This window comes from Mauremys mutica, chromosome 3 (assembly GCF_020497125.1).
Source record: "Mauremys mutica isolate MM-2020 ecotype Southern chromosome 3, ASM2049712v1, whole genome shotgun sequence".
In the NCBI taxonomy this organism is placed as follows: domain Eukaryota; kingdom Metazoa; phylum Chordata; order Testudines; family Geoemydidae; genus Mauremys; species Mauremys mutica.
Window position 1 is genome coordinate 165,657,095 of NC_059074.1, and position 13,355 is coordinate 165,670,449.

The 13,355-nt window shown below is 44.8% G+C and overlaps 1 protein-coding gene across 1 annotated transcript; it reads left to right on the top strand.

Moving 5' to 3' along the window:
• Positions 1 to 8,824: 8,824 nt before the first annotated feature.
• Positions 8,825 to 12,368, top strand: LOC123367067. The gene is made up of 2 exons (XM_045011063.1): positions 8,825 to 9,472; positions 9,527 to 12,368. Exons 1-2 carry the CDS (start codon positions 9,353 to 9,355, stop codon positions 10,361 to 10,363), a joined length of 957 nt encoding a protein of 318 aa, XP_044866998.1. The 5' UTR covers positions 8,825 to 9,352; the 3' UTR covers positions 10,364 to 12,368.
• The last annotated feature ends 987 nt before the right edge of the window (positions 12,369 to 13,355 follow it).

Here is a 13,355-nt window from a genome sequence, read left to right on the forward strand (position 1 = left end):
ACTGATCGTCAAAATGTATCTGAATGTGCAGGGCATGGGAAATCCACATAATGTATTTATCTCTCCAAGTGAGTTTGAAGATATGCCATGTTATTCATACCTCCTTTATATCTGCCATGAATATAGTGAAGACAAGGTCATCAATGTAAATAAAATGAATAAAGCTTGGCACATAACAAAAATCTGGGCATAATGGTAAACTTAAAATTGTTGGTATGATCAAATCTGTGATCTCATGCCAAGTGCTCATTAACTTGGTAAATGGGAATGAGGTCAATCTTCCCACTTTAATGCTCATCCCAAATATTTGATTATTTCTTGAAAGGCCTGGATGCCTAGAGCAGGGCAGGGGGTGCGCGTGCATATATGGATTACACGCAAAAGCACTCAAAAATTCGTATATGCTGGAATTAAGGTTCCTTGGCCCAATCTCCCTGCTCAGCCAGCCCCAGTTCTCTTAGACTCATAGACTTTAAGGTCAGAAGGGGCCATTCTGATCATCTAGCCTGACCTCCTGCACAACGCAGGCCACAGAATGTCACCCACCCACTCCTGTAACAAACCCCTAACCTGTGTCTGAGTTACTGAAGTCCTCATATCGTGGTTTAAAGACCTCCAGGTGAGAGAATCCTCCAGCAAGTGACCCGTGCCCCATGCTGCAGAGGAAGGTGAAAAACCTCCAGGGCCTCTGCCAATCTGCCCTGGAGGAAAAATCCTTCCCGACCCCAAATATGGCAATCAGTTAAACCCTGAGCATGTGGGCCAGACTCACCAGCCAGACACCCAGGAAAGAATTCTCTGTAGTAACTCAGATCCCACCCCATCTAACATCACATCACAGACCACTGGGCATATTTACCTGCTAATAATCAAAGGTCAATTGCCAAATTAATTGCCAAAATTAGGCTATCCCATCATACCGTTCCCTCCATAAACTTATCAAGCTTAGTCTTGAAGCCAGATATGTCTTTTGCCCCCGCTACTCCCCTTGGAAGGCTGTTCCAGAATTTCACTCCTCTAATGGTTAGAAACCTTCGTCTAATTTCAACTCTAAACGTCCTAGTGTCCAGTTTATATCCATTTGTTCTTGTGTCCACATTGGTACGAAGCTTAAATAATTCCTCTCCCTCCCTGATATTTATCCTTCTGATATATTTATAAAGAGCAATCAGATCTCCCCTCAGCCTTCTTTTGATTAGGTTAAACAAGCCAAGCTCTTTGAGTCTCCTTACATAAGATAGGTTTTCCATTTCTTGGATCATCCTAGTAGCCCTTCTCTGTACCTGTTCTAGTTTGAATTCATCCTTCTTAAACATGGGAGACCAGAACTGCACAAAATATTCCAGATGAGATCTCACCAGTGCCTTGTATAACGGTACTAACCCTCCTTATCTTTACTGGAAATATCTCGCCTGATGCATCCTAAAACCGCATTAGCTTTTTTCATGGCCATATCACATTGGCGGCTCATAGTCATCTTGTGATCAACCAATACCCCAAGGTCCTTCTCCTCCTCTGTTACTTCCGAATGATGCGTCCCCAATTTATAACCAAAATTCTTGTTCTTAATCCCTAAATGCATGACCTTGCACTTTTCACTGTTAAATTTCATCCTGTTACTATTACTCCAGTTTACAGGGTCATCCAGATCTTCCTGTGTGATATCCCGGTCCTTCTCTGTGTTAGCAATACCTCCCATCTTTATTAGCACAGTCCCACTTTTTGTGCCAAGGTCAGTAATAAAAAGATTAAATAAGATTGGTCCCAAAACTGATCCCTGAGGAACTCCACTAGTAACCTCCTTCCAGCCTGACAGTTCACCTTTCAGTATGACCTGTTGTAGTCTCCCCTTTAACCAGTCCCTTATCCACCTTTCAATTTTCATCTTGATCCCCATCTTTTCCAATTTAACTAATAATTTCCCCTGTGGAACTGTATCAAGTGCCTTACTGAAATCGAGGTAAATTAGATCCACTGCCTTTCCTTTGTCTAAAAAATCTGTTACCTTCTCAAAGAAGGAGATCAGGTTGGTTTGGCACGATCTACCTTTTGTAAAACCATGTCGTATTTTGTCCCAATTACCACTGACCTCCATGTCCTTAACTACTTTCTCCTTCAAATTTTTTTCCAAGACCTTGCATACTACAGATGTCAAACTAACAGGCCTATAGTTACTTGGATCACTTTTTTTCCCTTTCTTAAAAATAGGAACTATATTAGCAGTTCTCCAGTTGTCCAGCAGAACCCCTGAGTTTACTGATTCATTAAAAATTCTTGCTAATGGGCTTGCAATTTCATGTGACAGTTCCTTTAATATTCTTGGGTGAAGATTATCTGGGCCTTCCAATTTAGTCCCATTAAGGTGTTTGAGTTTGGCTTCTACCTCGGATGTGGTAATATCTACCTCCATATCCTCATTCCCATTTGTCATCCTACCATTATCCCTAAGCTCCTCATTAGCCTCATTAAAGACTGAGGCAAAGTATTTGTTTAGATATTGGGCCATGCCTAGATTATCCTTAACCTCCACTCCATCCTCAGTGTTTAGCGGTCCCACTTCTTCTGTCTTTGTTTTCTTCTTATTTATACGGCTATTGAACCTTTTACTATTGGTTTTAATTCCCTTTGCAAGGGCCAACTCTACATGGCTTTTGGCCTTTGCCTTTCTAACGTTATTCCTACATGTTCTGACCTCAATAAGGTAGCTTTCCTTGCTGATCATTCCCGTCTTCCACTCCTTGTAGGCTTTCTGCTTTTTCTTAATCATCTCTCTGAGATGCTTGCTCATGCAGCTTGGTCATCAACTCCTGCCTATGAATTTTTTCCCCTTTCTTGGAATGCAGGCTTCTGATAGTTTCTGCAACTTTGACTTGAAGTAGTTCCAGGCCTCCTCCACCTTTAGATCCACAAGTTCTTCAGTCCAATCCACTTCCCTAATGAATTTCCTTCATTCTTTAAAGTTAGCCCTTTTGAAATCAAAAACCCTAGTCCCAGATCTATTTTTGTTTATCCTTCCATCTAGCTTGAACTGAGTTAGCTCACGATCACTCGAACCAAGGTTGTCCCCTACAATCATTTCTTCTATGAGGTTCTCACTACTCACCCAAACCAAATCTAAAATGGCATCCCCTCTTGTTGGTTCTTCAACTACTTGATAAAGGAATCCATCAGCTATCACATCCAGAAAAATCTGAGCCCTACTATTATTACTAGCACTTGTCCTCCAGTCTATATCTGGGAAGTTAAAGTCTCCCATAATCACACAATTCCCATTAATGTTTACTTCATTAAAAACATGAAAAAGGTCTCTATCCATATCCAAATCAGCTCCCGGCGGTCTCTAGCTAGCCCCAAGCACCTCAGGGGAGGTTCTAGTAGCTTTCTTTCCCATTGTGATTTTTGCCCACATAGACTCTGTCTTATCCATTCCATGACTTCTTATTTCTTTACAGTTAACCTCATCATTGATATACAATGCTACTCCACCACCTTTGCCTTAATTTCTGTCTTTCCTAAACAGCACATAGCCTTCAATACCTGTACTCCAGTCATGACTACTATTCCACCATGTTTCTGTTATCCCTATAATATCCGGTTTCACTTCCTGCACCAGTAGCTCTACTTCCTCCATTTTATTACCTAGGCTCCTCGCATTAGTGTACAAACATCTTAATTTTTGCCATTTGGCTTCACTGACATTCTTTATCCGGTTAGGCACAGACATTCTACTCCCAGTATCACCTATTAGACTGGTATCTACACTACCCTTCCTCCTTATTTCCATTCTCCGACCCATGGCTGTATCCTTTCTTACTTTGTTTTCTTCCCTCTCAATGTTAAGAAGGGAGATTACCCTTTTATGGGAATTTTGGAGATTACCTGGACATCTCCCAACCATCTTCCCCAAATTCCTAGTTTAAAGCTCTCTTAATCAGTTGTGCCAGCCTCCATTCTAGAAGTCTCCTCCTCCTCCTCCTCCTCCTCCTCCTCTTAGCTCTGTGTCTTCTCTCAGTGTCTCCTCTACATTCCTTTCCCCCTTCCTCAGCCTTCTCTCATAGTTTTCCAGTCCTAGCATTGCCTACCAGCTCCCTGCCTTGGCCCCCTCCCCGCACCCCCATTCCAGTCCCAATCTTGGCATACTCCTTGTCCCAGTCTGCCCCTCCCGCCCCTGCTCCTCCATTTGTCTTTTGTCCCCTCTGCATTTGAGTCCAGTATCTTCCTCCACCAGCGTGCTTGTGCAGCAGCTTGGAGGGATCATTGGGAGTTTATTAAGAGAAAAGTTCCTGCTCTCAGTTCTGGTGCCTGGACCAAAGCAGCTGGGAAGAACCGTTGCAGGGAAACTCTGGCTTTGATCATTAGAGGCCTGGGCTGGAGCATATCAATTGCTCTGCGGGGATGGCACAGTGTGCCGTGTTTTCACATCCAGGAGCTGTGGGGAAATGGCACATGTGCAGTCACTCTGGGGGGAATAGCTCATGCACAGTTTGGTTAGCACTAAGAGCTGTGCGAGATTCAAGTATACTCAGCGAGGATGAAATCTTCAGAGATTTTAGCTGCTACAGGTCTAAGAATTCTCTCTGAGTATCTGTGGTTTTTTTCAAAGGCTTATAATTTGGCCAAATGTGGGCAGGTTTTTGTGGGGATGGCAAAAAGCACATTCTCTGCACAAAGGCCACTCCCTGCCAAATTACAAGTCCCCGCCCCAACACATGGAGTTTTTCAAAGAAAAGTTGCCAGAATATTTTAATATGAGAAAAATGTAGATTTCCCTAGCCTTGATCTTGGGAATAGCTTAACCATTTTGGCTGAAATTCTGCCTCTGTCCCCAACCCCTGAAAATTTCAGCCCAAGCAATTAAAGTTTGTAAAGTTAGAAGCAGCAGAAAACAGGGTGGTCTTGTAATGGGAGGAGTCAGGTACCCTTAATAATAAATGGTCCTATTAGCTTTGCCAGTAATATATGTTGGTAACAATTCTGTTTTTGCTGTTGCATTGCTGTGAACTTAGCCAATTTAAACAACACACAAGATCATTCTTTAAATAACAATCTCTACAAAAACAATCATACTTCAACAAATTGTTTAAAGAGCTATTCTGTTCCCAGAGTTTTCATTTTTAGGGCCAGACCCTGAAGTCTTTTCTCAGTCCTTATGCAAACTTGATCTGATTTTTATCCTTTGCTTTTTATTAGTGATCAAAATGGAAGGAAAATTGATCGCCTTCGTTAGAAGTTCTGGTACTGAACGTTGTCTTAATGCTCGTATTGTGATAGCCTCAACCAGACACTGGTCACTGCATGTCTGCAATCTGAGATTTTGCCCATTGCTAGAAAAACACTGTTAGAGTGAAGGAACAATTAGAGAGGCGGCACACTATCCCCACAACTCTTGGGTCTAATAAGGAATGCTTCCACATTCTCTGCTTTCAGTGGTAAAAATCATTTATGTTTAGATTTAGCCTTATATTTCTCAAGCTACTATTACAATGACAGAAGTGTAAGGACTGTCTTCCCTTTTTCCACTCGACATCAAAATTTTAACAGCTTTTATTTTGATAAGTATTGGCACTAGAAGGATAAGCCCTGATGCTCACCTCGCACACAGGACCCACATCAGTGTAAGTGGGATGAGAATTGGGGCCAATTACCTAGACTATCAGAAGCTTTGTCATTCAGGATTTCAATTGTCATGAAGCACACATTTATAACTACTGAAGTTTTAGCTAACTGATGCTAAAATCATGTCAGAATTTGGTGGGGAGTGCAGGAGAGACAAGGACGATTGTAATAGCGGTGGGGACTGGAATTTGAGATAACCCCAAAGGTGTACACATTGTGAAATTTTTCAGCAGTTTTACAAAGCTAGTGTTGACCATCACAACAAACATATTGTGAAGATTATGTTAAACATTTAGAATGACATGACATTCTCCTGACTATTTCATAATACGTCTGGACAGGATATAAGGTAAGGTAATAATTGGAGATATACCAATCTCCTAGAAGAGGAAGGGACCTCGAAAGGTCATCAAGTCCAGCCCCCTGCCTTCACTAGCAGGACTAATTTTTGCCCCAGATCTCTAAGTGGCCTCCTCAATGATTGAACTCACAACCTTAGGTTTAGCAGGCCAATGCTCAAACCACTGAGCTATCCAGATATCCTCAGCAGGTCAGTATAAATGCTTCAGGACTAAACAACTTTTTCAAGTGCTATCATATTTACAGAATAAACTATAGGACATTTACAAATTCATTATGAAATATCAGTAATTAAACTTAAATTACATATCTCAAAATACAGTTCTGCAGATTAGTGATTGAGCAAGAAGAGACTAGACAAGGAACTCCTGTGTACTACTCCTTAGCTTTGCCTATACCTTGTTAAATTATGTGACTTGCGATTTGTAAAGCATGGATGATAATGTCCATTCTAAACTTGAACATGGTGAGGAGTAGGTAGTGGCTGTAAAGCATTCTGCATAGCGCTGTTGTATTTTCAGAGTGATAACTATAAACATTGAAGATTCTTGCTTTGAGCGTGTGTCTGCTAATTCATATTATTCAGTCGCTTGGAATGGGTCTTTCACTTCCTGCTGGTAATTAACAAGGTTCTCCCATACCGCTAAAGCATGAGAATTTTTTTGTTTGTATTGCAGGTAGATGCTACTCAGCAGCACCAAGCAGAAACATCTATTGAACCTATGGAATCAAGATCTCCTCTTTGCATGAAGAAGCAACACACACAAGCTGTTGCTGAGAACTCAAGGGAGAATCTCCACACACACCAAGGCAGATGTTCCTTGAGCACACAAAAACTACCTGAGCAAAATGAACAAGACAAAAACTGTATGGTACAGTAAACCTGAGTAGTATACCATGAAACAAACCCTAACCGCACCCCTTGACCCCTTAAACTCTGCCCCTTGACCCCTTAAATCCCACCCACCTGTCACAAGAAGTCCGCTCCGGGGAGTATTACTCCCAGGGTCAAGATGCCACATGACCGGAAGCAAGGTGTGTCACGTGACCATCCTCTACCACTCAGGAAGGGTTTCAGCCACTCGGGACCACCCCGAGAGGAGATTTGACCAATCAAGGCAAGTTCTGGAGTGGAGTGACCCATCTGGATGTGGGTCATGTGACCCGTCTAAGAACTCCGCCTACTTCCCTCTACCAATCAGGATGGGGTTCACCCTGATAGGACCTCCCTCAGAGGAGATTTGACCAGTCAGAGTGAGTTCTGGGGTGGGGTGACCTGTTCGGAAGTGGGTCGTGTGACCCCTCTAAGAACTCCTCCCAATGCCCTCTGCCAATCAGAGAGCAGCACCATTACCCCATAAGTCCCAGCTCCGGGCAGAGGAGGCCATCTCTTACCAAGGACACGTGTTTTAGAAATTGTGGAAAGGCTACTGAGAGGAAACGTGGACTCCTTTACCACCCCCATGAGAACTTCGGACTTTGTTTTAACCCCGAGCACCTTTAGACCGTTGATGGATATGTTGGAATCCGACCCCGAAACCCTTATTAGGCACCCCGATGAGTGTGACGGCTTCTCATTATTCACCTTCCTAGAGGTGGAAAGTGCTCATGGCTTGGGGGAGTCACAGGCAGACAAGGTGAGGTCTGAAAAGAGGCAGAAAAGAGGTCGCTCAGGTAAATGAATGATTAAAAAGCGATGGTCAAGGATAGGGTGTAATGGGGCTAAGAACCAGGGATTGCATAAATTAAAAACAAGCAATGGGGTTCTTACACTGTTTGTTTTCTGAAAATCTCTCAACAGCTTGACGATGCTGTGACAGTACCTCCCATAAGGCTTTTGACAGTACCTCCCATAAAGCTTTATGGAAATAATGCTTAGAATGTGTTTTATGCTACATATGCCATGTAACACATCTCCATAAAGGTTATGATCTGCTGAATGTATTAATCCTATTTGTATGCATGTATCATTTTTGTATTCAAAGTTATGAATGTTGGCTGTGTACTGGCTTGATTTCTAAATAACCTTAGTAGAGCATTTGGTCAGTTCCTGGGGAAAGGAATGTTGAAATTAAGTACCTAATCAAGAAACACTGAAAGGACAATGGATCTTGGAATGCTCCAATCCACATAAGAAGTCTACTTGAGGAAGTTCAAGGTAGCATGTAAACAATGGATGCTCCCTGTAAAAACTGTGAGTCATGCATGGACATGTGACTTGCCCAAGTGACTGCAAAACTCCATCTTGGAGCTGGACTTGGCACAGGAGTGAGGAGGGGGTCTCCACCCACAAGAGAAAGTCTATTTAAACCCCTGGGAGAGCCCTCCATTTTGCGTTCAGCTGGCTAAAGAGAGAGCCCTCACCCCCACCCCCACCCCCACCCCCACTCCCACTCCCACCCCAGGATACTTGAAAGAAATTGGAACAAAGGACAGTGGCTGCAGGGGGTGTGAGTGATTGCTGGACCCAGGCTAAAAGGAGATTAGTCTGTAAAAGGGAGCATTTTGGAACTGGTGAGGATCTTATCTGTATTCAGTTTGATTAGATATAGATTTGCACATTTTATTTTATTTTGCTTGGTGACTTACTTTGTTCTGTCTTTTACTACATGGATCCACTTAAATCCTACTTTCTGTCTTTAATAAAATCACTATTTACTTATTAATTAACTCAGAGTATGTATTAATACCTGGGGGAGCAAACAACTGTGCCTATGTCTCTATCAGTGTTATAGAGGGCGAACAATTGATGAGTTTACCCTGTATAAGCTTTATACAGGGTAAAAGGGATTTATTTGGGTTTAGACCCCATTGGGAGTTGGGCATCTGAGTTTAAAGATAGGAACACTTCTGTTAGCTGCTTTCAGGTAAACGTGCAGCTTTGGGGCAAGTAATTCAGACCCTGGGTCTGTGTTGGAGCAGACGGGAGTGTCTGGTTCAGCAAGACAGGGAGCTGGCAGGGAAAGCAGGGCTTGAAGTAGTTTGGGAACATCAGGTGACAGCTCCCAGGAGGTTTCTGTGATCCAGCCTGTCACAGTGGCATAGTCAGCAGAATCTGTGCACATCTGATTGCTTTGAGGTACTGGTAGTGATTTTAAGTGAGTTTTGAGTGTGGTCGGTAGCTGGAGAACAGACCAAGTGGTTACTGGTTTGTTATTTTCTGTTTGCTTATTTTGGGTAAGGGAAGTAGGGACAGAAAAGGAAGCAAAATAAGTAAGAGACAAGATCTGAAGATGCTAAAACTGCACAGGGTGCAAATTGCCCAGAAACCTGGGCACTGTGAAAGTCTCTGTTAACGAAGAATCCCCTGAGCTGAGTGCATCCCACTTTCAGTGAACTGCAGAGGGGATGTGGCCCAGAAGAAGAAAGCAGGAAAATGACTAGCAGTGAAGCAGCTTACAAACTAGAGTTGGCTAGACTGGAAGCAAAAGAGAAAGAAAATGAACATAAAAGACTAATGGAGAGGGAGGAGGCTGCCCACGAGAGAGCTATGGAGGCAGAGAGAGCAAGGGTGGAGGCAGAAGCAGCTTTCCACAAGAGAGCTATGGAGGCAGAGACAGCAAGGGTGGAGGCAGAAAAAGCCAGGGAAGAGGCTGCCCACGAGAGAGCTATGCAGACCCAGAGAAAGGCCCAGAAGCATGAACTGGCTGTAACGGAGTCAAAGAGACAAAACCCTCCACCTGCTGGCTCCACTTCCCCAAAAATTCATAAATGGGAGCAACTGTGTCCACGGTATGAGGAATCCAGCGAGATCACCGAATATTTCATCACCTTCAAGAGCCTGGGCACCCTGCATGCCATCCCTGAAGATCAAAAGATGACCACATTGATAGCAAAATGGACTGGTAGAGCTCTGGACATATTCAGTAAGATGCCTATTGATGATGCTTCAAACTATGGTAAATTTAAGGATCTGGTTTTGAAAGAGTTTCAGATTACACCTGAAACCTACAGGGTGAAATTCAGGAGTCTTAAGAGGGGATCTGGATTGAGTAATGTGGCTTATGCCAATGAAATGAGAGATTTGGTAGACAAGTGGGTGTGGGGGAAGGGCATTACAAGCTTCGAAGGGATGTGTGATCTGGTAACTCAGGAACACTTCCTGAATATGTGCAGGGAATATGTAAAACAGTATTTGTGGGACAAAAAGGTAAATGCAGTGGTGAATCAGCTGGGTATGCAGACTCTTATGAGCAAGCACAAGCTGCAATCAAACATAAACCACTGGGAGAGGGGTACAGGGTTGGGGAAAAGCAGAATCACCATTTTACCCCTGGGAAAAAGGAGGCTGGGGAACCTCCCAGTTCCCCTGGAACTAGTCCCAAATTTCCTGTGCAAGCAGAGGAGCCCAAGAGGTGCTATGATTGTAAGTCAACTGAGCACCTGAGGACTAAGTGCCCCTTTTTGAGTAGAAACAAGCAACAAGTAACACATGAAGCTGTAGCTTCTCAGAGCCAGGCTGTGGCCTCTTTCCACACAGGATTTGTAAAGCTTGCTTCCACCCAACCAAGCAATGAGCATATGCATGCTGTTAAAATGAATGGTGCAGTGCTTCTTGGATTGAGGGACACAGGTGCTGAGATTTCTGTGGTCAGGAGGGACCTTATCCAGAAGAAGGATTTGTTGCCAGGTAAAATGGCAGAATTAGAGCTGTTAGCGGGTTACAAAGTCTTTGCACCTTTAGCTAAAGTACACATGCAAACTAAGGATTTGCAGGCTGAACCGACTGTTGCAACGGTGGCACACAATTTTGCACCGTTTCTATTGGGAAACGATTTCTTTAGTGTGGCAGAATCTGCCCCAGGACTGGTTAGCAGTCGGGGTCGGTGTGGGGTGAAGTCACATGGACTGCTGGGGGAATAGGAAGGTGTCTCATAGATTCCTCTGCAGCAGTAAAGAATGCAGCTTTGGGGGCAGGGATGGTTGTGGCCAGTTCCTGTAGTCCCGGGGCTCAAGGAAAGTTCCAGAGGGAGGGGCTGGACGAAGCCAGCTCCTGTCCCATAATCATCTCCCCAGGGGAGGGGGAGGAACCACCTTGTAACAGGGGGGCCACCACAGCTGCTGACTGCCAGGAAATTGCAGGTCAGCAGAGGGCAGGGCCTGCCCTGGGGTGCATAGAGACGTGTGTCCCAAAGGTGGAAGTTGGGGTCCTGGTGACCACTGTGGTGGAAACAGACCCCAAGATCTCTGTAGCTGGAAGCAAACCCAACCTGAGTGAAAAGGGGGGAATTTTGCTGGCCAGTGAAAAGTCTGCCATAGCTGGTAGCTGTGAGCCCACAGTTGGACCAGGGTCACCTTCCCTTTCGGGGGACACAGGAGTGTCTGACCCAGAGGGGAGCCCAGAGAGGGAAGCCCAGATGGAAGGGGGGGCAGAGAGTCCGCCCACCTTTTGTGGGAAGGGACTTTCCCAGGAGGAGGGTGAAAAGTTTGCATTTAAAATGCCAGCCCCTTCTCCTATGGTTCATGTTGTAAGGGAAACCTGGGGGTCAGATCTCCTGAACGGGGGAGTCCATCCAGCTGGCCTGTTGGGAACAGAAAGTGGGGTGCCCAAGGGGTCCAGAGCCCCCCATTGAAAGGTGGAGTTCTTGCTGCACCTGTAAGAGATAAAACTCTCTCTCCAAGATGGGGGTGGTGGGGAATCTCTGCATGGGTGGCACTTCACAAGGGAGTGCGGTCCAGCCCAGAGACATTCCAGAGGGAGGGGCCAAGGGCAGGCATGGTGGCAGTGCACCCTCTCCTTGCCAAAGGCTCAACCACATGCCTGAATTAAAAGCCTTCTCCAAAGAGGCAGAGTGCCTACCAGAGGCTACAGAGAGCTGGGAAAATGCAATAGACACTAAAGGAGTCAAACTGAGTGAACGAAGCCTGTCCACCGTAGATTTGCTGTTAACCTTGTGTCTTTTGCTAATTCACCTATGGGATAAAACAAAGGAATTCGTACTAGTGTTAAACCCTTTAAAGATGTGGGACATACCTGCTTTGTGGAAGAAACTGTTGTACATGCTAGGGATGGTGACAGGAGAGCCCCACAAGCATGTTACTTTTCAGCCTACACCTGTAAACAGTCTGGAAGCTTGGAACAGCAGCAAAAGCATAACAGCCCCATGCTGCTGTGTAGGAGGGGAAACTGAGGCACACCGCCTCATGGCATTGGTGGCTAAATGCCAAAACGCCTCCACTGTAACAGATATCACTGTCTGCGTTCTGTTAACAATACTACACCCCAACCTGTTTTCTGGCATCTGAGGACCAGGACCCCCAAAACTGGCTAGGACCCTTAGGAATGACATATGGTTTAAAGGTACTTGAAAGGAGTGTGACCAAAGACAAACAGGGATTTTACATGTACTGCCTCCGCCATGGACAGTGTCCAAGTCTCTGGCAGTAAGCTCAGGGGGAGGGTGTGACGGTACCTCCCATAAGGCTCTATGGAAATATGCTTAGAATGTGTTTTATGCTACATATGCCATGTAACATATCTCCATAAAGGTTATGATCTACTGAATGTATTAATCCTATTTGTATGCATGTATCATTTTTGTACTCAAAGTTATGAATGTTGGCTGTGTACCGGCTTGATTTCTAAATAACCTTAGTAGAGCATTTGGTCAGTTCCTGGGGAAATTAAGTACCTAATCAAGAAACACTGAAAGGACAATGGATCTTGGAATGCTCCAATCCACATAAGAAGTCTACCTGAGGAAGTTCAAGGTAGCATGTAAACAATGGATGCTCCCTGTAAAAACTGTGAGTCATGCATGGACATGTGATTTGCCCAGGTGACTCCAAATCTCCATCTTGGAGCTGGACTTGGCACAGGAGTGAGGCGTGGATCTCCACCCCCAAGAGAAAGTCTGTTTAAACCCCTGGGAGAGCCCTCCATTTTGTCTTCAGCTGGCTAAAGAGAGAGCCTCCACCCCCACCCCAGGATACCCGAAAGAAATGGGAACAAAGGACAGTGACTGCAGGAGGTGTGAGTGATTGCTGGACCCAGGCTAAAAGGAGATTAGTCTGTCAAAGGAGCATTGTGGAACTGGTGGGGATCTTATCTGTATTCAGTTTGATTAGATATAGATTTGCGCATTTTAAGCTGCATACAGGGTAAAATGGATTTATTTGGGTTTAGACCCCATTGGGAGCTGGGCATCTGAGTGTTAAAGACAGGAACACTTCTGTTAGCTGCTTTCAGGTAAACCTGCAGCTTGGGGCAAGTAATTCAGACCCTGGGTCTGTGTTGGAGCAGACGGGAGTGTCTGGCTCAGCAAGACAGGGTGCTGGGGTCCTGAGCTGGCAGGGAAAGCAGTGGTAGCAGTAGTCTGGGCACATCAGGTGGCAGCTCCCAGGGGGTTTCTGTGATCCCACCTGTCCCAGATGCCTGT